The 24,113-nt window shown below is 38.8% G+C and overlaps 1 protein-coding gene across 2 annotated transcripts in view; it reads left to right on the top strand.

The window, feature by feature from the left end:
* The window catches only part of MED13L (mediator complex subunit 13L), a 203,286-nt gene extending 181,429 nt beyond the window's left edge, over nucleotides 1–21,857 (top strand). For both annotated transcript variants that reach the window (XM_075167253.1, XM_075167254.1), the window contains 9 exons: nucleotides 2,771–2,959; nucleotides 5,863–6,086; nucleotides 6,539–6,681; nucleotides 8,456–8,614; nucleotides 9,651–9,827; nucleotides 12,045–12,199; nucleotides 15,460–15,621; nucleotides 17,656–17,768; nucleotides 18,980–21,857. In XM_075167253.1, the coding sequence (XP_075023354.1) occupies nucleotides 2,771–2,959; nucleotides 5,863–6,086; nucleotides 6,539–6,681; nucleotides 8,456–8,614; nucleotides 9,651–9,827; nucleotides 12,045–12,199; nucleotides 15,460–15,621; nucleotides 17,656–17,768; nucleotides 18,980–19,112 (1,455 nt within the window). In that variant the 3' untranslated portion in view covers nucleotides 19,113–21,857. The remainder of the gene's footprint in view (nucleotides 1–2,770; nucleotides 2,960–5,862; nucleotides 6,087–6,538; nucleotides 6,682–8,455; nucleotides 8,615–9,650; nucleotides 9,828–12,044; nucleotides 12,200–15,459; nucleotides 15,622–17,655; nucleotides 17,769–18,979) is intronic.
* The last annotated feature ends 2,256 nt before the right edge of the window (nucleotides 21,858–24,113 follow it).

Here is a 24,113-nt window from a genome sequence, read left to right on the forward strand (position 1 = left end):
AAAGATACAAAATGAAAGATAATATATAAAATTTGGGTGACGTTTACGAATTATTTTGTTGACAGTACAAGGCTATATATTAAAAAACCATTTGCTTTTGTTTTGATGAGGAAATTAATTTAAGGCAGCCAGAGTATCCTTGCATCAGATCTGTTGCATGGTTCTACCAATCATATGCTAGATGCTTCCTGAAGAGGGATTTCAAATATTTAAGTTGCAACTTGGGTTGCCACTGCCAAAAATGTCCAGTTGGTCCTTTGATTACTTTGCATGTTGAGTTGTTTGCTTTGTATATTCTCTTGATTTATACTGTTTAATCCAAAAGAAGTATGTGAAACCAGACATTTAATGCATAATTTAACTATTGTATTGTTATTATCTGCTTCTTAAAAATAATTTACCATGTAACTTGGCATATAATGTTAGTTACTTACTATGGAATTACTTAAGAATTGAATTTGCGTAGTCAGAAGCAGAGCTTGGCCTATTGCCCAGACTGCCTGCATTTTGCCATGCCTCCTCTTTCACAGTGGCTCAGTCTAAGTAAATGGGGGAGACTGGGAGGCCAGAGAAGACAGGCTATGCACGTACGTGTGCAGCAAGAAGCAGCGTGTGAATGATTTCTGTACACCTTATTCATGCTCAACTTGGCTTAAAAGTATTTTAATGCAAATGATAAAAAAAAAAGAATTAGAAGTTATTATAGTGTCTCAAAGTGGGCACGGAAAACATTTGTCATTTTTGGTAATCCTGACGTCATCATTCCCTGAAATGATGGGGGAAACCGTCACCAAAATATTTTAGGCTTGGGGATGAACTGAAAATCCAGATTCACAACTTCATATTGTGGTAGACTGCAGGCAATTTAATTGATTCAGACCTGAAGATACTAAAAATAAAATAGCCACTGTCATCGCAACATCTGAAATACAAGCACATGTAAACTCTATATTCTGAAATTGTATCTTAGTCTGTATGAGGCAACTAACGGGCTTACCAACTCTTGGTAAGTACTGTTTATTTTCTGGGCACTTACCATTTGTTTCTCAAAATATGTGGCATTTTGCCAGTTTAAGTAAAAATAGTAGACAATTTTCTCTACAAAAAGGGTAACAGGATATAGTTACCAGCACAATATTCTCACAGCTGTACCATAGTATACACAAATACACAGTTATTTCAAAGTAAATCAAACCCAAATGTTTACAGATTTATTACAATTCATATATAGAACGGAAAAGCCCAGCTCCTGAAATTCTTGGATAAAGAAGTTGTCTTTTTAAAAACACAGTCGCATTTAGTAAGTAGAATATGCTACCAAAGTAACAATGGTTCAACCAAGAACCATAGAGTAGTAAAAGTTTTGTGATACTTAAGTTTTATTACTACTGAAAATATTTGTTAAAAGAATCTGCTTGGGTCTCATAGTGTTAGATACAACATAAATATTTTGTATTGACAGTTTCTGCTCCAGAGATCTGGTCAAAAGAAAGTATGTTTCCACAGCCATGTGTAGACATTGTATTTCTCAACAGTACATTAAAAAAAATGAGTTTACAGGGATTTAATTCTGATTTTAAAAGGGATTTAAACAGAAAAGATTATTTTTGTTATGCTTTGTTTACTTCTGAAGGAATGTTGTGCCATTTCTCTTTCCTGTTCTTGTTGTGCAGATGGGTCTTAACCACCAAACTCAAACCTCATAGGCAAATCTTGCTGTAGTTCTGTTTCTTGCTGGTTGAACACATAAATTCAAGTGTCTTGCTTCACATTACTTTCTGAAACAAATAAAACTGAACAGCAGCACAAGATTGCCGAGTGAGGTTCCGCTGTTTACTAAATTGAAAAGGAGAAACAACCACATAAATCATTATAATAGAATCTTAATTCTGCTTTCTACAATCTTCTTTAAGAATGACACCGTAGTGCTGACTCCCACATGAACAGCAAACACACACTAATTCTAACCACCAACTATGGAACCAAACGTGCCTAAACACAAAGTTCAGAATACTGAGATAATATAGTAAAGGCTACCTGCAAATGAAGATCTTGATCAGAAAAACAGTTTTAAAAAAATTAAAGGTGTTTTTGAATATCAGTGTTTGGTTTTGGACTGAGGATTAAAAAAATCAAAATTAAATACCCCCAAGTTTTAGGGTATTGCTTTTAAAAGCCACTAGTAGCTACTGCTTGTGGTATACTTTGATAAATGTTATACATGTAATTAATTATGTGCCCTTCCCAAATCACAGTATGATTGAGAAAGTGGACTTCAGAAAAATAAGACTCAACGGGGCAAAATAATCTCTTCTTTTTGTGGAGTTGATTGAGTTTCTCATTCAGTGATGTTTATATCACAGAAAACAAAATTCATTTAGAGTTTCTAGTAAGCTGTGTTTGTCAGCTGTTACAGCTGCATTATAGTACTATTCAGTTGTTGTTGCCCTCTAAGAAGACTCTTCCGTTACATTGGGCAGGACAGAGGGAGTCTTAGCTTTCTGAGAGATTTCGCAACCTTAAATATATCATCGTAATGGACACAGCAGTTTTGTGTCAGGGAATATCGTTGCTGAATGTTGCAGCCATTCATGCAAAAGGGCTGTAGCCCTGATGGGAAGCTACAGATACTGTAATGCAAATACTTGAATACCACATACAGAGCGTCATGGTTGGTAAATGACTATGAATGTGTGAATCTGGTTCGATATTAATGAACAGCTCTTTGAAGACTTTCAATCGTGTTTTATTGTTCATATGAATTATATAGATTGTGCCTTGCCAGTACATGCTGCAGACAATGAAGGATGAACAGGTTTTCTACATTCAGCACTTGAAGTCCTTGGCATTTTCCGTGTACTGCCAATGCAGGAGGCCGTTGCCCACACAGATTCACATCAAGTCTCTCACAGGCTTTGGGCCAGCTGCCAGCATTGAGATGACCCTCAAAAATCCTGAGGTTAGTATTGGTGTCAAAAAATGAAAGCCTGCTCATAAACTGTACCCGCTTTTCTCAAATATCAAAAAAAGAGTAGAGAAAATACTTTTAGGAGTATTTTTTCAAGGTATAGAAGACAATATAAAGGGAAAAGGTAAGCTAGTACTAAACAGAAAATAGTAAGAAAATGTCAGACTACTTGCTTTCAAAACGTCTTAAGCTTCTGGTTTTGAGTCATAAAGTAAAAAGTTAAAGTTCAGTGTGAAAGAAGAGAAAATGTATGCTGTTACTGGGGATTCTGAGACATTTTGTAGTTTTAGTCTATGGTACTGCTGCAAGAAGAAAATGTTTATGTCCAGCCTTTATTTATATACATATATATGCATATATATGAAATCAGTTTCTGTGCCTAATTACAGATATTATATTAATTCCCTGAGGTAATGGAGAAATCCCCCTATTTCAGTGGACTTATCTTTCATCTGTTTTTGAAACTGTAAATATTCAAGCCCTGTTTCTGGAATTTCAGGGATTTCAAAAGAAGAATAATCCATCCTACTTTCCATGAATGTTTTTCATTCTTTGAAAGATAACGATGACTGTTTTATTTAGATTTAATGGACCAACTAAACACTTAAACACTTACCTTGGGATAAAGACATGCTTGTTAGGGTTTAAAAACCTAGTTTCAAAATCATCATCAGACCAATCTATCAGCACATTTCATTACTCACGTAAAACCATAAGCTCTCACTGAAAATTTCTAAAAGCAGTATCACCCCAGGCATCTCCTCTTCACATTCTCTTCTCATGCTTCCCTCAAAAAGGTATCTGTTCAGCAGGACGGATTTTGCAGCAAGTTACAACAGTCACACTTCAAGCTATTTAGGTGTAAGGGGAAGAGCAATAAACTTGCAAGACCCCTGCAAGCATCTCCCTCCTTTTAATTAATGCTCCTGCCAGGGTGGTATACTTCTAGAAATGACACAAGCAGAAATACGATACCCCTTAATGTCTCTAAGAAAACACCGTAACTTACTTTTCCTCTAAGCTGATTAACTTGCACTTTGTATTTCATGTTTAATTTCTTGAAGATACAAAAGACACCAAAAAAGGGGCACACGTTTTCATGAGCAGCTTGCATTTAGCATAGTTAATTAATCAGATGTCTACTTTTTCCATTTTACATGAGTTTGCTATCAGTCTGCACTGCAGACTTCCAAACTTTGCCTGAAAAATTAAGAAAATACCCTGACCATTTCTAAACTATTGAGCATGTCTGGTGAGGCCCATAATGTTTTTTCTTCAGAGAGGAGTTATAAAGCAAAGATGGTTTGGGGCCGACCATCTGGAAAGCAGCTTTGCAGAAGATGACTGGAGTCCTGTTGGACAAGATGAACGTGAGCCAGCAGTGAGCCCTGGCAGCAGAGAAAGCCACAGCAGAGAGGGCGGCATCAGGCAGGGTGCTGACAGGAGGGCCCGGGCGGGGGTTATTCCCCTCTCCTCAGCACTGGTGAGGCTCACCGGGAATGCACCGTGTCGGGTCCTGGGCTCCTCAGAACAAGGGACACAGACGTACCGGAGCAAATCCAGCAAAGGGCCACAAAGGTGATAAGGGACGGGAGCACCTGACGACTGAGGAGACGCCGAGAGCGCTGCAGTTGTCTAGCCAGGAGGGCTCTGCAAACGTGTGTAAATACCTGATGGGAGGGAGTAAAGAAGATGGAGCCAGGCTCTTCTCAGTGGTATCCAGTGATGGGACGAGAGGCAGTGGGCACAAATTGATATACAAGATACGCCGTTTAAATGAAAAAATACAAGAAAACTTTTTTACCGTAGGAGTGACTGATCACTGGAACCAGTTGCCCAGGCAGGCGGAACATCTCCATCATCGGAGATGACCTCTGATACCTGTATGTCCAATGATGGAGGTATTCAGAGTCCTGCGCATCCTGCTCTATTTGACCACGCTTTGAGCAGGAGAATTGGACTAGATGATCAGAGGTCCCTTCCAGTCTCAGCCTTCTGTGATTTTATGACTGGGTTTTTTTGGGATTGGTTTTTTTTTTTTGGTTAATAACAGATGGATTTAATAACATATTACTGCCAGACTCTGCAGGAGGACTGCACATATATTATTTAAAATACTAATTTGCTTCTGCTTATCGTTAAATGGTGTTGAATGGCCTTGATTTCTTACAACCTTTTACAGGTCGGTTTTCTGAGGGGTGAGGGGTAGTTTGTTTCTTAAAGAGAAGCACTGTCACAGGGACAGCAGATCTGATGAATTATAGAATCATAGAATCATTTAGGTTGGAAAAGACCCTTAAGATCATTGAGTCCAACTGATACTCAGTTCTGATTCGAAAACCAAAGTATTTCTGAAATTAAACTGTGAGCTATAAGACTTAAGAATTTCTGACAGCATGCCTGATGTTCATGAAAGTGTTACCTAATGCTTAGATAGAAAACCGTACATGAAGTTTGAGCTCTACCCGAGTCCTTGGTACCTCACATCAGATCGTGCTGTCCGTTCTTCTGTAGGTAGTGTGTGAGCGGACGGAGCTGAGCAGATGCCTCAATTGTAGCAAAAGGATATACAGAATAACAGGTTTAAACTCCTGACTGTTTCAGAGATTGGTATCGCCCTGTCCAAAGACTGTTTTCATACCTTTGTTTCCCTGTACATAAAAAGAAATCTTTAGATAAGGTTTGAAGTGCATCAGTTTTAACTAGCAGAAATGAATTGTCTGTAACCACCCTTTGCCCAATATCTCTCTTGACTATGAATGCCTTGAATTTTGAATTCATTTCTTGTTTCAAACTCGCACTTTTCTGTACTCACTGCCAATCTGTGTTTGTGTGTTTCTTGCATTAAATAGTTTTTGACATGTCTGCTGATGATTGTGTTGACTTTATTGCAGAGGCCCAGCCCAATCCAGCTCTACTCTCCTCCTTTCATATTGGCACCCATCAAAGACAAACAGACAGAGCTGGGAGAAACATTTGGAGAGGCCAGTCAGAAATACAATGTGCTTTTCGTTGGATATTGTTTGTCTCACGACCAGCGTTGGCTTCTGGCATCCTGCACTGACCTTCACGGTGAATTGCTGGAAACCTGCATCGTTAATATTGATTTACCAAACAGGTAGAAACCTTTATTTTTTACATTATATCTAGCTCTATAGTTGTCATCCGTCACTCTCATTAGTTTCTTGCACGTTCCTTCTAATCACATTTCCTGCTGAGGGGATTATGATAAAGTTACAGTGATAACATTTCAGTTGGCACTTTTATAACTTACAAACTGCAGAGGAAAAAAATGACTGTGTTACACTTGTTTTACAAACGCTACCTACGATCTTACCTTCAACAACTGCTATGTTGCTCAGCGTATTGACACCTCTCGCAATAATAGTACTGAAAGCAGACACATACTTGTTCTGCTTCTTGTTAGTAAGAGGTAAGCTCGGCACTCCACAGAACTGCAAGAACTCCTGTAGAGGGTAAGCAGTGAAATAGTTACATAGAATGGAAATCTGAATATTGTCCTTGATTCTCTTCTTACTGTCGGGTTTTTTTTTCTTCCTTAACCTCCAGGTCAAGGAGGAGCAAGTTGTCTGCACGTAAAATTGGTCTGCAGAAGCTATGGGAATGGTGTGTTGGTATTGTACAGATGACATCACTGCCTTGGAGAGTTGTAATCGGGCGGCTCGGCCGCCTGGGCCACGGGGAGTTAAAAGGTATGAAATGTCAGCGCTGTCACTCCCTGCGGTTTTGGAATGAAGACGTGGCCTTAGTGTGCAAGGCAGAATGACTTACAGAATTCATCACGAGCCTTTAAACCCAGAAAATCGAGAGTGATAATCCTACCCTGGCACTGAATTTTTGTATTGGTTTGCATAAACAATTTGCTTGCTTGTACACTGGGTTTGACGTTACTCCCTTATGTCTTGGAGGTGTTTGTAGATTAGCTAGTATTTGCACGGTGTACTTCCCAGTGGAAGTCATGGGTTTTGTCACGTTAGAAAAAGATCTGAACAAGTTATCCTGTCACAGAAATAGAAACAGGATTCAATTCTGATTCCTAAACTTAAACATAAACTAAACAAACAAAAAATTCTTGCAAAAAAAGTTACTGAACAAAAAATAATTTTTTTTTTCTGTGGTATACCAAACTAACTGATAATCAGTGTTAACCAGCAATAAGGTACTCTCTGCAGCCTGCAAAGAGTTCCCAAGATTTAGCATTCCTGCTGCAAAGAGTTCCCAAGATTTAGCATTCCTAACAGCTCTGTGGGAACTTAAAGGGAGCTCTGGAGTGTTTTAGGTATAGGCGCCTTAATCCAACAAGGGTAGGGACTGCCTCGCTTCACTTCAACAGTGACGCCTCTCGCTAATTTAAATAATGCATTCATCATCTTTTCTTCCCTTTCTAATGGCCGTGGCCACTATTCAGGTTTTGTTTGGTAACTGATTGGAAGAAAATGGGATTCTGAGAGGGTGCTCTCAGTCTTCTCCCATCTCCTGAGGTGGAACATGAAGATAAATTAGACAGGAGGATAAAGATATTGCATGAGTGTTTGTCCTTTTACGTTAATAACTGAAGGAGATGTGAACTCCTCTGGATAGTAAGACATCCTGTATTTCATGAGATGGGAAAAAAAAATGAAAAACAGTGCACAATAAATAACAATTCAGTCTGAAAGCACAAAGAAATACTCGGGGGGGGGGGGGAGGGAAGCAGTAATTAAATGCCTTCTCCCATATAGTACATGCAGGGAAGAGGAGCTGTTGCCTGCCCCGGTAGGGGAATTTGGTATCCATCACACACAGGAGTTAAACGGAACGAAGGCAGGAAAACAGATTAAGAATTTAATCAACACCTCCCTTCCTCTGTTGGGACACATAATGTCATTTAAATGGCTAAAAGTAGTTTCTTGAATGTATATCTGCACCTCCACTGAAATTTGCTTTATTTAGTGTATTTTATTCATAACAAAGTTTAACAAAATTTCTCTGATCTTGAGTGTGTGAATTCATATGTCTTTGCTTACTTTTCAAGTATTCCAATTATGCAGCAAGTTGGAGGAAAATAGATGTCCTTTTTGAAAAAAGAATCAGTGCAGGAATTCAGGAAAAGATTTGTATGTAAATAAAAAACATTAAAAAATCTTTAAAAAAGAATCCTTATCTGTTGCCCTGTTTCACATCAGATAAGTACCTCCTCTACCTTACAGGTGGAATGAAAGGCTCATTCTTAAAGAAACACATGTGATTTGTTCAGAGTAATGCAGTTAGCTCATGGGAAAACCAACAAACTACCACAAAATACTCTGCAATAACTGCTTGAATACCCAGTTTGCAGAGCCATGTGCCTTATTTACATGGGGAGGCAGTCCAGAATCGTACAGCGTTAAAGAAATGCAAAGTGTTATTAATATTTTGCTATTTTCAAGCCAGTGCTGGCTATTTCAGAACTCCATTCTGTTCTATCATATTGTGTATTCATTTCAGACTGGAGTATCCTCCTTGGGGAATGTTCCCTGCAGACAATCAGCAAACAACTAAAGGAGGTGTGCCGCATGTGTGGCATCTCATCAGCAGACTCTCCTTCTATCCTCAGTGCCTGCTTAGTTGCCATGGAGCCACAGGGGTCATTTGTTGTGATGCCAGGTAAATTTTATCCAACTATTTAAATGCCAGTGAAACTTCTCTTCTTTTATCGTACTTATCACATAAGCACGTTAGTTTTGGGAGACTTTTGAGTCCAACAAGAAGACCTTGACTAGCATGGCTAAATGTGGTAGAAAATAGGTTGAGCCAGCAGAATTCCCAAAAATACCATGAAGAGATGCTACGCTGGGAGTGTAGGCTCCTCGGGGGAAGGATTACTGCATGCCACTGTCCAAGTGATGACCTTTTCCTTGGGGAGGTCACGTTTTCAGGTAGACCAGTTCTCATCAGCTGAGATGTGATGTTGCAGACGCCCTCATGCAGGGAGGACTGCAGACACTGTAAGAGTCAACAGTGTGAAGGAGCAGGAGTCGTTGTGAATGGGAGTAAGGATAAACCTACTCGCCTTTTCATACGCCTAAGTTATTTAGAGAGTTCTATTACAAGCAGCAGTCCACAGAGTTAAGTTGAAGTAAAATTAAATTTTGAGGTTCCCTGCAGTTATTTGTTGTATTATGTAAGCACGTACTTTTTAATGTACGTGGTAACATATCCTTACAAACTACTCTGGTTTTTTAGTTTAGAAATAAAAGATTACTACACGGAACAGAATTAAACGAGCTTGAAAATTACTCATCAAGCTGAAGAATTTTCAAAGTGGAGTTTTTGTAACGTCAGAAAATAGGTGGCAAGTTATGCTTTTTTCATGTCAACCAAAGTAGCGTATATTGCATAATTATACAGATGTGTGTGTCAAAAATAAATTTAACTTGCTCATTTAACAAGTAAATCTTTGATTAAGGGGCAGCAGAATGAAAGGAAAGGTGGGGCATTGTATGGGAATTCACATAGCTAAACATTATCTACAAATTGTGATCTTAATTTCACGCTCTTCTAGTAATTTATTCTTTTTAAGATAAGAACTTTAAACACTTGTATTAGCTTGCAAACCCAGATTAGCAATTAATTGAACACAGAACATATGTTTTGAAGATGATGCAAATTAATGTCTCTGCCGTTGCCTCTGTTCTGGAAGATGCTGTCACTATGGGATCAGTGTTTGGCCGGAGTACTGCGCTGAATCTGCAGTCATCTCAGCTGAATACCCCGCAGGATGCCTCCTGTACACACATCCTGGTTTTCCCAACCTCTGCTACTATCCAGGTAGCACCAGCAAATTACCCCAATGAGGATGGATTCAGCCCTACTAACGGTGAGTAAGCACGTGCCTACGTGAGAGGTGAAATCCTTGCGAACGCTCAGTGGCCTGTTCAGAACATCAGCAGGGCTGAACCAGTCATGAATAAAACTGAGTGGACCAATGTTCCCCCACGGACCCCATACCGCCCTAATTTAATTGAAAGAGAACAACACTGTACTTTATAGTCACGGGATAATATACTATGCTCTCCTGAATCTGTTTTCAGATAATCATACTGACCTATTCCAGAAGTGATACTGACCAACCAATATGCGAAATGGCACAGACTATAAAATGCCTTTTCTTGTTGTTGCGACTTGATCAGGCCAACTTGTTTTTTATGGTAGTGGTTCGCTTCATGCCCTGTTGTGTACAAAACTCGTGAGGAAGGAGGTACTTGTTTTAGAATTTTAATCTTCCTGTAAAGTAGGCAAAACAGACCAACCTGAGAATTCTTTATGTTGGCAGTGTGCTTTTTCAAGCATATTTAACCCTATAGTTTGTGTCAGCAAGTCTCTGGTTAATACTTTATATCAAATAAGTATTTTCCTAACTGTTTTGCCATAAATCCTTAAAAATGATTGCAAAATAATTTAAACCAAGAGTAACTACAAACATTAACAACAGAAGTATTTTATGAAAAGTTACAGTACAGAGAGGAGGAAAGGCCCACTATTTTTAATGAAAGAGTCTGCTTTGATCTGTTCCTCCTGGAATTTCAGTGGGCCTCACAGAAGGGAAGTTACCCCTCTTAATACTTAAGCAGCTGTCCTTTCAAGGCCCCAGAATCCTGACTGAATGCTGTGCTGACAAATATTTAACCTGCATTAACCTGCCCTTTAGTGCTTCAGATGCTAATTAGAATCAGGTACAAGAACTGGCGTTTTCCAAAATGGTGTTAAATTTAATTTTCTTAACTCTGTTCTACTTAATGATTAAACGGCTTCCTATGCTATTAGCCATCTCATTTATGCTTTGGAGGCTAAGCAGAGCATGACATTAGTTCTGTTTGGTTTACTGAGGTTGTAGGACAGAAGTTAATAAACTAAGTAAATTCATTGCTCTTACAATCCAGTATTTCTCTTCAGAAGATGAAGAAAAACAACCACCTGCCTATTTCAACACTAGGACTTCAGGTGAAATTAGTTCAAGACACACACATTCTTTTCCATCTTCATGCAGAGTAAATTCTTCTTTTTCAAGATAAATTATTTATTGTAATATGTAGAAATGCATGACTCTTGTTTAGGGCTCCGTGTGTTTTAGTATAAATTTGGCTGCAATTCCAATTAATCCAGTTAATTCAGACAGATCCCCCTGTCCCTTTCTGTCCCCTAAAATGTACTTTAAATGTCATTATGCTGTTTAAATGTCTTTGCCTGCTGAGAAGTCTGGATAAGGAAAAAAACCCTATAAACCATATTGTGATGCTTGTGAGTTTTTGCTCTGTATTTATGATGTCTTAGCTTTCCATCACGTAAATTACTCATGGTATCATAACCTGTGTTTCAAATGACCGAGTAATGGAATGTACTTCTCAAACGCGTTTTCACTGTATCTTTACCCCCTTCCCACATGTTACATAAAACAAATTAAAATAGCAAGTTATGATAATACAACTGTATTTAATTTCTGAGATGAAAATAAAAGCTGCGTAGTAGGAAATCCCGGTGCAGTATTTGAAATAATCATGAAAGTACGCTGCGTGTGAGCCTGGAGCAGGCCTTGCTGCCCTTACGGAGTCTGTGAGCCAGTTCCTTGAAGCTGCCAGGGCTGCTCCCAGAAGGTTGTGAGCAGACGTACCGAAGCTGGTGTGTAGCACTAGAAGCCTGAAGAGCAGCACCTGCTGAGAGCAACATACGTAGGCTTGTTTAATGTATTTCAAGTATTCTGTTAATGGATTTCTGTGACCAACTGCAGAGAGGTGTCACTTTTTCTGTTACAAAGTTCAGTTGGGATTTTTGTTCACTCTATGACCATTGTTAAAATTCATTATTTTAATAGATGTGTGCCAACTTTTCCTTTCAAGTCTGTGCAGTTGCAGTCAAAGGTACTAAGAAAGATTAACAGTAAGGTGTTTACCTCTGCTTTCATCTGTCTCAAGAGTATGTAAAAAAAAAAAAAAAGGAACGATGATAAATTAAAGGGAATGGTAATAAATTATAAAAATTTCTTGACAAAAATGAGTACAGCGCATTGGAAATTATTTTTCTTTCTTTTCCTTTTCAGATGACATGTTTGACCTCCCATTCCCAGATGACATGGACAATGACATTAGAATTTTAATAACAGGGAATCTTCACTCTTCACCGAATTCCTCCCCAGTTCCTTCCCCTGGATCACCATCTGGCATTGGAGTGGGATCTCACTTCCAGCATAGTAGGGTAAGGCTGTAGCACGTCAGGGCATATGCTGCTTAAAATGAAACACAAAAAAGACACAAAGCCTCCAACAAAATCTTTTTTTCCTGTAGATTCTCAAACATAATTAGGTCAACAGCAAGCAGAAATTAACATTAAAATTGAAGGTGCTGGTTAAATACTATTGTAGAAGATGCCTCTGCCTTGACTATTTACATCTCTGAAGTTAATTGTTAGCATACAAGATAATTGAAAGGAAGAGAGAAGGAGGAAAGAGAAGCTTTATTTTTGCGTGACAGAGCCGTATCTAATGACCCTGTATAAATTTAGTCTGTACTCATCCATTTTTTTCTGGAAAATCATTTGGAATATCCCTGGCATAAAGTGACAAGCCTCTGAGAGAAAGGAAGACACGACAGCTCTGTTCACGTGAATTTCTAGAGGAGGCAAGAAGGGAGATAATTCTCCTCATAATAAAACCCTACCCATAGAAACTCCGCAGGTGCTGGATGTTTATGCAAATGTTGTTTTCTTAGTAAAAATTAGCCCAGAGCACATAGTGTTTGTAAGTTATTTTTGTTTGAAGTGGCTTTTATAAGGTTGGTTCCAACACCAGTGATTAGTTAAAATGCAAATTATTTTTGGTAATTCAAGGTATTTTTTTAGCATAAGTTCGATCATGTTTGGTGGAACTCTTTTACTCGTACATCTAATTCTGTAAGAGACTTAGCTGTACTCTTAAAATGGTTTCCATCACAAGTACGTAGAAGTTTGACATTTCATAATTTCCTGTGGAGAATTTTTATTCTAGAAACAGTACATTTAAAGCAGTAGCATATTAATTCTTCACTAAATAGTACAGTATTTTATTAAAGAAACAGGCTAACTTTTATACAAGAAACGCCTCCTGCATTTAAAAGTTCTGGTTTAGTTATCTGTAATAATTTAAGTAACTGGATCTGGATCTGGTGGCTTTAAACAGTCTCAAGAGAAACTGTAAATCTGGTATGAAAGGAAGAACAGAATAGATACTTGGAGGACGTATACGTACAGCTAGGATATTTGCCCGTGAATGATGCTACTCATTCAGCCTCTGTAACAAAGCACGGCCTTGCTCTACATGTGAGTAAGGTACCTTGAGAAAAGAATTCTCACTCCCTGAAAACGACTGACTAACTGGTGTTAGTTTCACCACCCGGAAGGGAGAAGTCCTGTCTCTATTTTCCTTGCAACCTCTGCCAAAGTGCTTCAGTGGTCAGCTTACTACAGTCTGTGAGTGCAAAAGTACTTGTGCATCAGCCACAAAAATGCTAATATTGTATTTTGTGATCTCAGTACACGACCACCTTACCTTATGTTAATACTTCAACCCACTTTTCAAAGGCTAAATAATTGCACATTACTGTCACTTGGTTATTTTAAACTGGTATGCGGGCAAATTAGAAGTTTTAAATTCTGTTACTAAACCCTCCAGCCATAAATCACAACTCATCCCTCATTACAATTACTCTCTCTTATTTAGCTCATTCCACAGTCTCTATTCCGTACCACTTCTAGAAATGCGTTTACAAAACTTATTCTCAATGGAACTCCATCCAAGCAGCTTAAGAACAGCACTGAAAGGTTAATGACCAAAGAGCTTAGAGACCTGGACAAGCCATTTCTAGATGAACCTGTCGTAGTAATTCAGTTTAACCATTAACAAGGGCCTAGTAATTGATGTGTAATTTTTGGTTTTAAAAAAGCAACAGCGTGTGATCATTACCTTGTGGGTCGGGGAAGGTCAAGCCTTCGTCCATGTAACCCATAATTGATTGCTGCAGTTCAGTGTACGTCCTGATTGCTCAGCAGCCAGTTTCAAGGTTTGCTGTTAGGCTGAGCGCCCACAGCCAGCTGAGCTGCAGCCTTCTCCAGGCTTTATGGAGTGTTCAACTTTCTTTGATTCGCGATCAAGATACTACTGTTGGAGAAAGACCTGCTTGAAGGACTAGCAGTGAAGGCTTTGTGATTAAGCTGGTTTCTGTTCAGTAGAATCTTTTTTTCCCCCCCCTCCTTTTTTTACCTATTGACTTAAAAGATGTTTATGGATTAAATGAACCTGCTATCCCAGTTCTTCTGGGGTAAGTTTCAAGCTGAAACACTTCACAGGCATCTGTGGGTTTTTCCTCTGTGAAATAAAATAAAAGCAAAATAATAAAGGGTGTTTCCAAAAAAACTCCAAATGCATTTAAAATAGGAATGTACTCTAGAATGGAATGACAGTCACCCTTTCTGATACCTAAGGAGACCCTTGTGGGTTTGGTAATGTGGTTCATGACAGATAAGGATATGTATATCTACACACACACAGGATGAGGTAAGCAAGCTCACACCAAGCGTTCCTATCCAACAGCATTGGGTATGGAAGGTTCATCTAGGTTTTACTCTACAGAAATAAAATCACAAACATACGTGCTGCCAAGCAGCGACTCAAAGTCTGATGAAATTAGTTTTACAGACGGTTTCTCGTTGTTTAACTCTCTCCTCTCCACATAACTCTTTGGTCCATATACAAGAATATGAGTAACTAATACTGCAGAAATACAGTATATAAATAAATGAATAACTGATATAAATTGAAAAGCACGACAGCTGTTTCTTTTTCCCCACACTTCACCTCTGCTTGGTAGTACAAATATAAACAAAGCACAATATCTTCGTTCCAAGTGCCCATAGCCAGGAATAGCAAGTGTAGCATTTTTTTCTAAGCTATCAGTGTAACTAACTGAAAAATCAAGCACAACCAAGCTTACAAAGATGCAAATATTCTCTGTTCTTCCGTATTTGAGTGTGTAACGCATCCTTCTGCTAGCTGAAGTCAGGAAGATCTGCAGTGCAAACTGCTGTTGTTGATATTATAGGAAAAGCGTATGAGGCTTTATAAACTTAAATTGAACACTGGTCTACTCTCTGCATGCACACACGAAGCTGTTCAGATTCATAGCCAGAGCCCTGTACCTCTAAGTTACTCTGCACCATCAAATTCCACATGTACTCGGTTCAGTTTAGATTAGTTTGGGAATCTAAAGTGATTCTGGAACATAAGCCTGGAGGACCCCGCTACAGGGGAAAAAGGCAGGGATCAGAGAACTTTGACTAAGATTCATGAATGACTGAAGGATAGCTCATTAATAACAAGATAGAACTGGATTAAATACTGAGTAATTGCTAAACTAAACTAATGTCATTGGAGTGGGATGTAATGACATAAAACAACAAACTTGCCTTTTCAACTCTTCTTTCAGAGCCAAGGGGAACGTCTCCTTTCCAGAGAAGCCCCTGAAGAACTGAAGCAGCAACCTCTTGCTCTCGGATACTTCGTATCAACTGCCAAAGCGGAGAATCTTCCGCAGTGGTTCTGGTCATCCTGTCCTCAGGCACAAAACCAGTGTCCCCTCTTCCTGAAGGTCTGTCGTGGCATCCTTTCATGGGGAAGGAGAAGAACAACTCTATAGCCTATGAATTTTCTTTGAAAATGTTGGCTTTGCATGTTACCACAACTGTGACAGTACTGGAAACGGAAATGCAATATTAGGTTTAAATTTACTTAAGATAGCTGGCTATTAAAACTTTAATTCTCTGTTCCTAAAGCCCTTACCTGAAAATGGAATAGTTTGGCAGCTCCTAAATACAGAATCATCAAAGCTGTATCCGGTATTACGGAAGTGTCCCAGTTTTCATTTTCAGTCAGCCTAAAACAGAAGGGACGTACCTTCTGTTCTGCCGTAATCCAGTCACGACACGTACATTAAGTTAAGAAGGACAGTAGCACCTCCCGATAGAGCATTTACTATCCATTTCTATTTACCTGGTCGTAAAAGTTGCACAGTGGAGTCTGTAGTGTCAGAGTGAACCTGATACTTTCCACTCCAGAATCACAAGTGCTTGCGAGACGGGTACAACAGAATTGGTTCAACTACTAGAGATTCACTGATCCCTGTAGAGTGCCATGCAGCTTCTTATTTGAATGAATCAAAAAAATGTGAACTAATGAGCATGGAAAGAAGGTGAAAAATCTGCCTTGAATAGCATCACATAACTATTTGAGCAAACAACTTATAGAAAAATAAAGATAGTACCACTTACTTTATCCATTCCCAGCTTAATTAACGAATACTAAACATTTTTGCAAGTCTCTCAACTGAATTCTCTCATCCATGTCTATCAGGCAATTATCAGAGTAAAGGTGTTCAGTATTTCTCAATTCTTCCCTCATGCAAAAAAAGCAATTTTAGGACTGATGTTAACAATGACTTGCAGTCAGCATGGCAGGCTTTATATTCAGTACAGCACCTCCACCAGCAACGTACTGAACCTTATTCCTTATGCTCTGCACTTTTCATGGATAGATTTCCCTGAAGTACGTGCTTTTCTTTAAACCTACAGAAAAAGAAAATAATAGATCTCAAAATAATATGAAAAATGAACCACCATGTTTTAGGAGCTAGAGATGAAGTTTTATGCTAAACTTAAAACTACCTTTTTTTTGTGAATGAGTAATCCAAAGATTATGTTTCAGTTCCAGCAGTAAAACACAGTCAGCAGAGCTCCAGGCAACTTTATGAATTCCTTCCGTAAGCTCATACCAGATTTGTACTAGAGAGAAGGAGCCACCACCCTTCCCTACACCGCCACCCCCCAGCCCAACACAACTGCTCTCTCAGATCTAGGCTGAATTAAATGTTTAATTTGACTTGGAACACACTGTTTTGGTTTGGACAATTTTTAATAAAAGCAAGGGGCTGAATTCATGCAGTAACTTGTTCACCATTCAGTGAGCAGGTGGTGCTGTCTCCTTTATGCTGCACAGCGCTGCAATTAGGAAACTTGTACGGCATGTGAGGCATACGGATTCAAGTCATCTTTGTCTGATTTGGATTAAGTATTTTTGAGCTAAAGTATTTCACCTCTAATGTGCGTGCCATAATTGGAGGAGTATAAATTAGAGGTTTTGCCTCGGCAGGCTGTGTGGCGTGTAAGGCTACCCGCTTGAAAGGCTTACATGGTTGCTCTAGCCCCAGCACATGACCAATATGAAATCCCTTTCCTACTCCTGTATAAACTAACGCACAAGCCCTGCTCCAGAAGAAGGATGAGACAGGTCGAGAAGGCCTAACAGCAGAGAGCAGGACAAAGGCTGCACTAAGTGTACCTCGGTGTGGGACTCTGTGATGGGTCTCCTGCTGGGAGAGTTTGAAGAACCAGAATGATTTGTTACCCAAATACCAAATAACCACTGATTCCAGTCAAAAAGAGAAGTCAGTTTATTAAAAACTGTAATCATTATGGAACTTGGAAATACACATGGTCATGGTGCGTTAAACAAAGAACTGCCAACTTCCCATGCTGTCCTGAGACAATTCAGAATGTATTTGTTCACTCTGAATCTTTAGAAGTACTTGCTTTGTGAAGAGTTAACTTGTGCTTTTTTCCTTACACAGGCCTCATTACATCACCATATCTCTGTAGCGCAGACAGATGAGCTTCTACCTGCCAGAAACTCTCAGCGAGTCCCTCACCCCCTTGACTCTAAAACTACATCAGATGTCTTGAGGTAACGCCTTTTAGGTTTTGCATTTCCTCCCTGAGGCTACGGGGGCTGACTGAGCTCTGAAATTTCAGAGGAACCTTTTCTTTTCAACCTGGCAAAATTATTTCTTAGCTTTATCAACAGCTTATAACTCTACTATGCCCTACGTGTGTGTTTCAGAGCAGTGGGCAACTCTTACTACAGCTACTATCTCCACCACCAAAGAGCAGGACTTTGAGGTTACTTCATCAGTTTTCCATACTACTATACAAAACTATGTAAAGAAAACTTACAAACAGCTTTGCCTTACCAAGTTTTGCCTCCCAAAGACTGTTCTGTTTAGCTGGTTGTCTAATCTGGACCGTGTCGATAATGATGTTTACTCACCAAACCAAACTGATTTGTAGACGGAGATAGAAGTACTCTCCTGGTACCAGTATCTTAGGAACTGGGATATAAAGGAGACATTCTTCCTCTTATTGTCCAAGGTAACTAAGAGGACTGTTTGCCTCCATCCCACCTGCTGGGGACTGCTCTTTTGTGAGACAGCATACAGGGTGGAACGCACCAGTGAACAAACATGTACATTTCACCAAGTAGAGAGTATCAGCAGGAAACATGAAGAATAATCTGATCTAAGAAAATCGGCGGTGTTTGTATTATTCTAGAAGATCTGAATTTGCATCCTTTTAGAGTACTGAGCTATCGCAGCTGTCCTGAGGTACTACTGTCTGTGTTTTGAGTACAAGGGTGATGCAGTGCAGAGGGAAAGAATGAGATACAACAGAGACAAGTTACAACATGAGAAATTCTAATCAGATACAGGACCAAGTGATCAAGTACTGGCACAGGTTGCCCAGAGAGGCTGTGAGACCTCCATCCTTTGAAGGTGTTCAAGACTCAAGGCTTTGAATACAGTGGTGGACTAAACCTCCAGAGGTGCCTTCCAACCTAAATTATGGTTCCGTAATCTCTACTATGTGCTGGGGAGGGCCTACATTCAGATGGCTTGGTTCAAGTTCAAACATATTAAAACCAAAATTTGTGCTTTCCTCCCTTTTCAGTGAGTTTCCTACTTTGCCAACACCACCAGCGTTACTACAGCCAGGCAGTCCTCATGACATCGTATCTCCGGTAGAAACCAGAGATAAATTTAAGTAAATCTTGTAGAAAAGATAAGAAGGAAAGGAGTAAACAGTTCCGGTTTCATTTCTCTCTGCATTTCTCTTCTGCAGGTTCGTTTTGGAGCAGTACAACGCACTGTCCTGGCTTACGTGTAACCCTGCCACTCAGGATCGCAGCTCCTGCCTTCCTGTCCACTTCGTGGTGCTCACTCAGTTGTACAACGCCATCATGAATATACTTTAATAGATAGAAAAGCACTTGTTCTTCTGGCTTATTCTCCCCTCAACCTGAGAAACGTGCCACAGTCTGCAAAGATCACAATTTTGCTTCTCTTCAGACCAGTCCTGTGCTGTGCTTCAGTTCCTCCAAAAGCACATGTGAATTCTGCAGTGTTCAAAACTGAACTACCCATTAACATCTCTGGCAGCTTCAGTCCAACATCTGGGAACATCCAAGAACAGTGAACACAGAGTAACCTCAAGCCAGTGTTAGTTTGGTGGCCCAGTAACTACTGGTCAGTGTGATTATTTTTTTTTAATATTTTATTTTTTTAAGGAAGTCTACAGTATCTTTTTGCATTAGGAACTCTGATTAAACAACCAAGAGCAGTTTCAGCCCTGCAAGTAAAAATACCTTGTAGTGACCAGTTTGGGTTGTCCAAAACTTATTTTGTTGTTTGATCATCATAAACTTGTGCTTTGCAGGAGAAAAAAAAAAAACCCCCACGCAGTTGTAGTCTCGTCTAAATATTGGAGTTTTCCGTCTACCTGGAGTTCCTGTCAGAGTGGATTGGGATGAATGCATGCATTTGTTACCTGTCCATGTAGATATGAATGGTCTGGAGATACTTTATTTATTTTAGGTTTGGGGAGGGGTTAAATTATAAAGGACCAGGAACAGTAGAATATCTTAAAAATCCAGCTCCGTTCCACTGTAGGGTTATTTATCTACATACCTCTCACTCTTCTGACCTAGAAACCGAAAGTGAAGCTAATAACAATCAAAGCCCAAGCTGGGAAGGGAAGCGTATTCTGGTAAGGATATACTTGTGTTTCAAGGAATTCTCACCTGCATTTAGCCTGGTTAAAGCAAGAAATGGCCAGTCGTTAATGAAGGATAACACTACCTAGCGGAAGAAGAGTGAGTGAGAGGTAGGGAGGAAAAATACTTTAAAGCCCAATGTAAGGGCAAATGGAAAGTGGTAAATTAATCTATTGTAGAGCTATGATTGAAATATATTTCCAGTAAATTTAGTGATGGTAGAAAACTATTTACTGAAACCCAAGTCGCCCTTTAATTCTGGGCAGACTCGTCCATGTACATATCCAAAAATATGGTTTTTGTTTACACTAAATCAGTTACAAATCTGGTGTATTTTTTCTGACTATAGGAATATTATTTCAAAGAAATAATTTTTAAAAATTATATCATTAAATTAGTACTTGAAGTTATACCACTGTGGTGGAAAAGTTACTTTGTTTAGTAAAATGATTGCCATTTTAAAGGTTAATGGCTAATTGAAGTATTTTTATGACTCCTTCATTCCAGGCTTCAAGGGGTTTATATTTAAACTCCATTTTCTAATGTTTGTTGTTGCACTGTGCAGCAGGCATGGACTGCCTTATGTGAGGGGTCGGGCACTTTGATCAGGCTGTGTGACCTAGCTATCTATCTGTGGAGAAAAAACTACAAATTTTAAAGTTCTTCCAAAAGACTTTCATGTTCTGGTTAAAAAAAATGAAATTCTATGATTTTAAAAAGTATTTTTCTTGAGATAATGTAACATTTAAAACAAATTATATAAAATAAAAAAAAAAAAGAATTGCTTGTGTAATGAGAAGGTGAAGTCAGAGAAGTAACCTGTAAATGGATTATTTCATTCTCTGCACCAAACCTCCCATGTGGGTATCCTCTTTGCAATGTATAGGTTAAAAAAAAAAAATCTGATATCAAACCATTTGTATCTAATGTGTACAGTGTAAAATTGACTTTAAAAATATTGCAGTACTATTTTTTCTTAATCAGAAAAGAAAATTCTCAAGGCCTTTTGAAGAGCATAAAAAGATGAAGATTGTAAACTTGTATAAAAAAATTTAACTTGGGGAGGAAAAAATGTAAAGTAGACGTTTGTAATCTTTTACCATTTGGGGGTTATTTGTTCCCAGGATTCATCTGAACTTTGGATTATTATTTTGTTTGTTCTTTTTAAATGGGCCGTTTTTATCCAGGGGCGTTTCTTCCCCAGAAACCTGGTTCTAAGCAAAAATTAAAAATAAAAAAAGGGCAGCAAGGAGTAGTTTTCATCTGGTGTCTTTTATTTAATTTTTTTAAGTTAAGAGAAGCTGGTGACATATTTATACGTTTTTGTGCAAAATAAATGAATGGCAATAGATTTTAAAGAAAAATCTTATGTACTTCAGTGTGAAAAGTTCTGTATAATATTTCCCTTAAATATGCATTATTTTACTTGTGAGTTTTTTACTGAATTAATCTGAAATGTACAAGCCCTGGCTTTCCTACAGAGTGAAGAAAGTTATTTTATTTTTTTTTTTATTTCTAACTTTGGAAATTCATGCCTAAATCAGAATTATTATTACAGTTGTTTGAGCTAAAGGGAGAGGGAGGGGGTGGGGAATGTCCAGCATGCTTGTATGTATATTTCAGAACCTTTTTTAAATGTAAAAGCTGTACATTTCTGGGGAGTTCTGAATTTCTTTTTGGTTTTGTTTTTTTTTTTTCCTCTGAGTATTTTGCAGTGAGCTTCTTTTATATATAGCCGACAATTTGAAAGAAAACAAAAAAAAAATGTGAAGTTCATTTTAAATCTACAGTATATCGCTGGTACAATACACTAAAAAAAGACTTTGATAAAAAGAAACAATAATAATAAAGACCTCCATTTTAAATGTCATTCATATATACCTTGTGGATGAGAGCTATATACTTTTACACACTTTTTTAGATGAATAAATTATTGAATTACTGAAACTGTTGGTGGAGTTTATTCTTGTGAGTATTGTCTTTAACTCTTAAGTTTTAGCATTCCTAGTGAAGGAGGGCTTGCATTACAAGGTGTAGATTCCATGTGATATGAATGGAACTGAAATTTATTCAAAGGCTCTTCAATATTTATTTACTTCAGAGACAGCCGCTGCTGCCTTCCCTGAACTAACCCAGTGCCTGCCTGCCTTTTCGGTGTGCTGCCTGCTGGTAAAGCTGTAGCTTTGTCAGACTCCCCTTCAGAGTAATAAGGCTCGTTAAAATGTGTAAAGGTTCACACTGCAGCAGTACTGTTCTTCAGAATTGAAATCAAAGCAAAATAGAATAGTCTTTCTATTTAAAATCATGTCTGTTGTGAGAGGGAATTCGGTGCCACTAATGTAAATGCCGAGATGAACAGATGTAAAATTCTGCCACGTGGGGTGGGCGGAAGCAGCCTGGGATGATCTGGTGACACAGGAGCAGCAGCTGCTCTACGTTAGCGACTCTAATCACAAGAGCTTCATCAGTTACAGACAAAACTTCTCTGTATACACCAGGTAAGCATTTAATAGGAGATTTCCATGGCGTATCAAAGTCTTGTAACCTCCTCCCCCCCTGCAGCAGGATTACAGGTAAGATAACTTACAGATAAGTGCAGTCAGCCCCGGGTTAAAGAGGAACACGAAACCAGATCTGCCGCTTCGGGTTGCTCGGAGCAGCCGCAGAATCTCCATCCTGGACGAGCTGAAGACTCAGCCGGAGACGTCCTTGCGCAGCCTGATGGAATGATGCCTGCTTTGCCCAGGGGCACTGTTAGACTTCGGGAGGTCCCTTCAAACCGAGACATTCTGTATTTAGCAGGTTCATTTCTGAACACAGGCGTGCAAATAAAAAGATAAACTACCAACTGGACCCCAAGCTCTTTCACAGGGCTACACCGTAACAAGACCAGAGGTTTATTTTGCATTCATCTCCCATAAGAATAGTTCTTGAGAAACTTAAAACGGAATCTTCAGATAACATATAATTTTCTGTACTTAAAGAAGTGATAAAACTGTGACCTCCCTAAGTATATTTTAAATACCATATCCCTTGCTTTACTCTTAAACAAGAAAAAATGAAAGCAAACTACAACCTGCCCCTTCCTTTCTTCCCAGCTGTAACTACAGCAGCTATGGGTAGCCTCTGCGGCTGGTGGGAGCCATCAGCAGTGGTGACTGTCAAAATCAGATGAGAGGGTTTCTGAAACCCAAAATGCTTTCAGAACCGATCTTTGTAGCTCGCTCTCTTGCAAAGTATACTAAACGAACTCATTTTGCATGAAGAGATGGAGCCCACATTTGCATCCAGTCACAGCTCCTGTGACTGGGTCAAGGAATTGCCACTCAGTTTCATGGCTGTTTTAATGGGATTTCCTCAGTCGTCGTCATTTCTAGCCCACTTTAATTTTGGTGCATCTCATTTATAAATTTACAGTTATATAGTTACAAAAATAGTCCCTAAGATTTTGCCTTTTTTTATTTTTAAACTTTCAAGCTTCTATCTTTTACTTCACTTTACTATTGCTAAATTCTTAATAAATGACATTGTACAATTAACTTGTACGGGTTCTTACAGAATAGTTACGCTTCAGCCTTCCATTGCGAGTGCTCTAAGTAGATGGAATTACTGCAGAGCGACACTTTTTAAATGGAGATTACTTTGTGGCTAATTCATTGGCTTCAAAAACAAAACTACCAATTAAATAATGAAGAATTGAATGAAAACACTAAAATCTCAGTTGATTTGTAACAATAATGTAATATTTATGACAAATGGGTACAGTACTGTGGTGATGGTCTCTTTAATACCAATGAAGAAAACGTTTTTAAAGATTAGGCTGACATTAAACTACTTTTCTCTTTCCAACTGCCATTTCTATTTTTGGCAAAACATCATGGCCACCAGGAAACAGTTTAAGCACATGTAGAAAGCATCAGAAGTCATGAAAGTAAACATTAGGTTTATGGTCAGTCTCTCACCATTTATAGTGGAAACAGAAACAGCCCCGAGATCTCCAAAAGAGGAAGTCTTTGGTCTTTAGCAACAAAGCAGTATTTATAAAATTACGCTGCTTCCACTTCCCTATTTTGAAACCGAACCGTAACGCTAACAAATGTTTATGTGGGCAGACCCTGTTTTATGCTTAACTGGCTGTTTCTCTACCAGGTATCAAAGCAGCAGTCCCACAGGGCTTCCAGGGGATACATAAACCTCAGTGCT

The sequence above is a fragment of the Calonectris borealis genome, chromosome 18, assembly GCF_964195595.1.
Source record: "Calonectris borealis chromosome 18, bCalBor7.hap1.2, whole genome shotgun sequence".
In the NCBI taxonomy this organism is placed as follows: domain Eukaryota; kingdom Metazoa; phylum Chordata; class Aves; order Procellariiformes; family Procellariidae; genus Calonectris; species Calonectris borealis.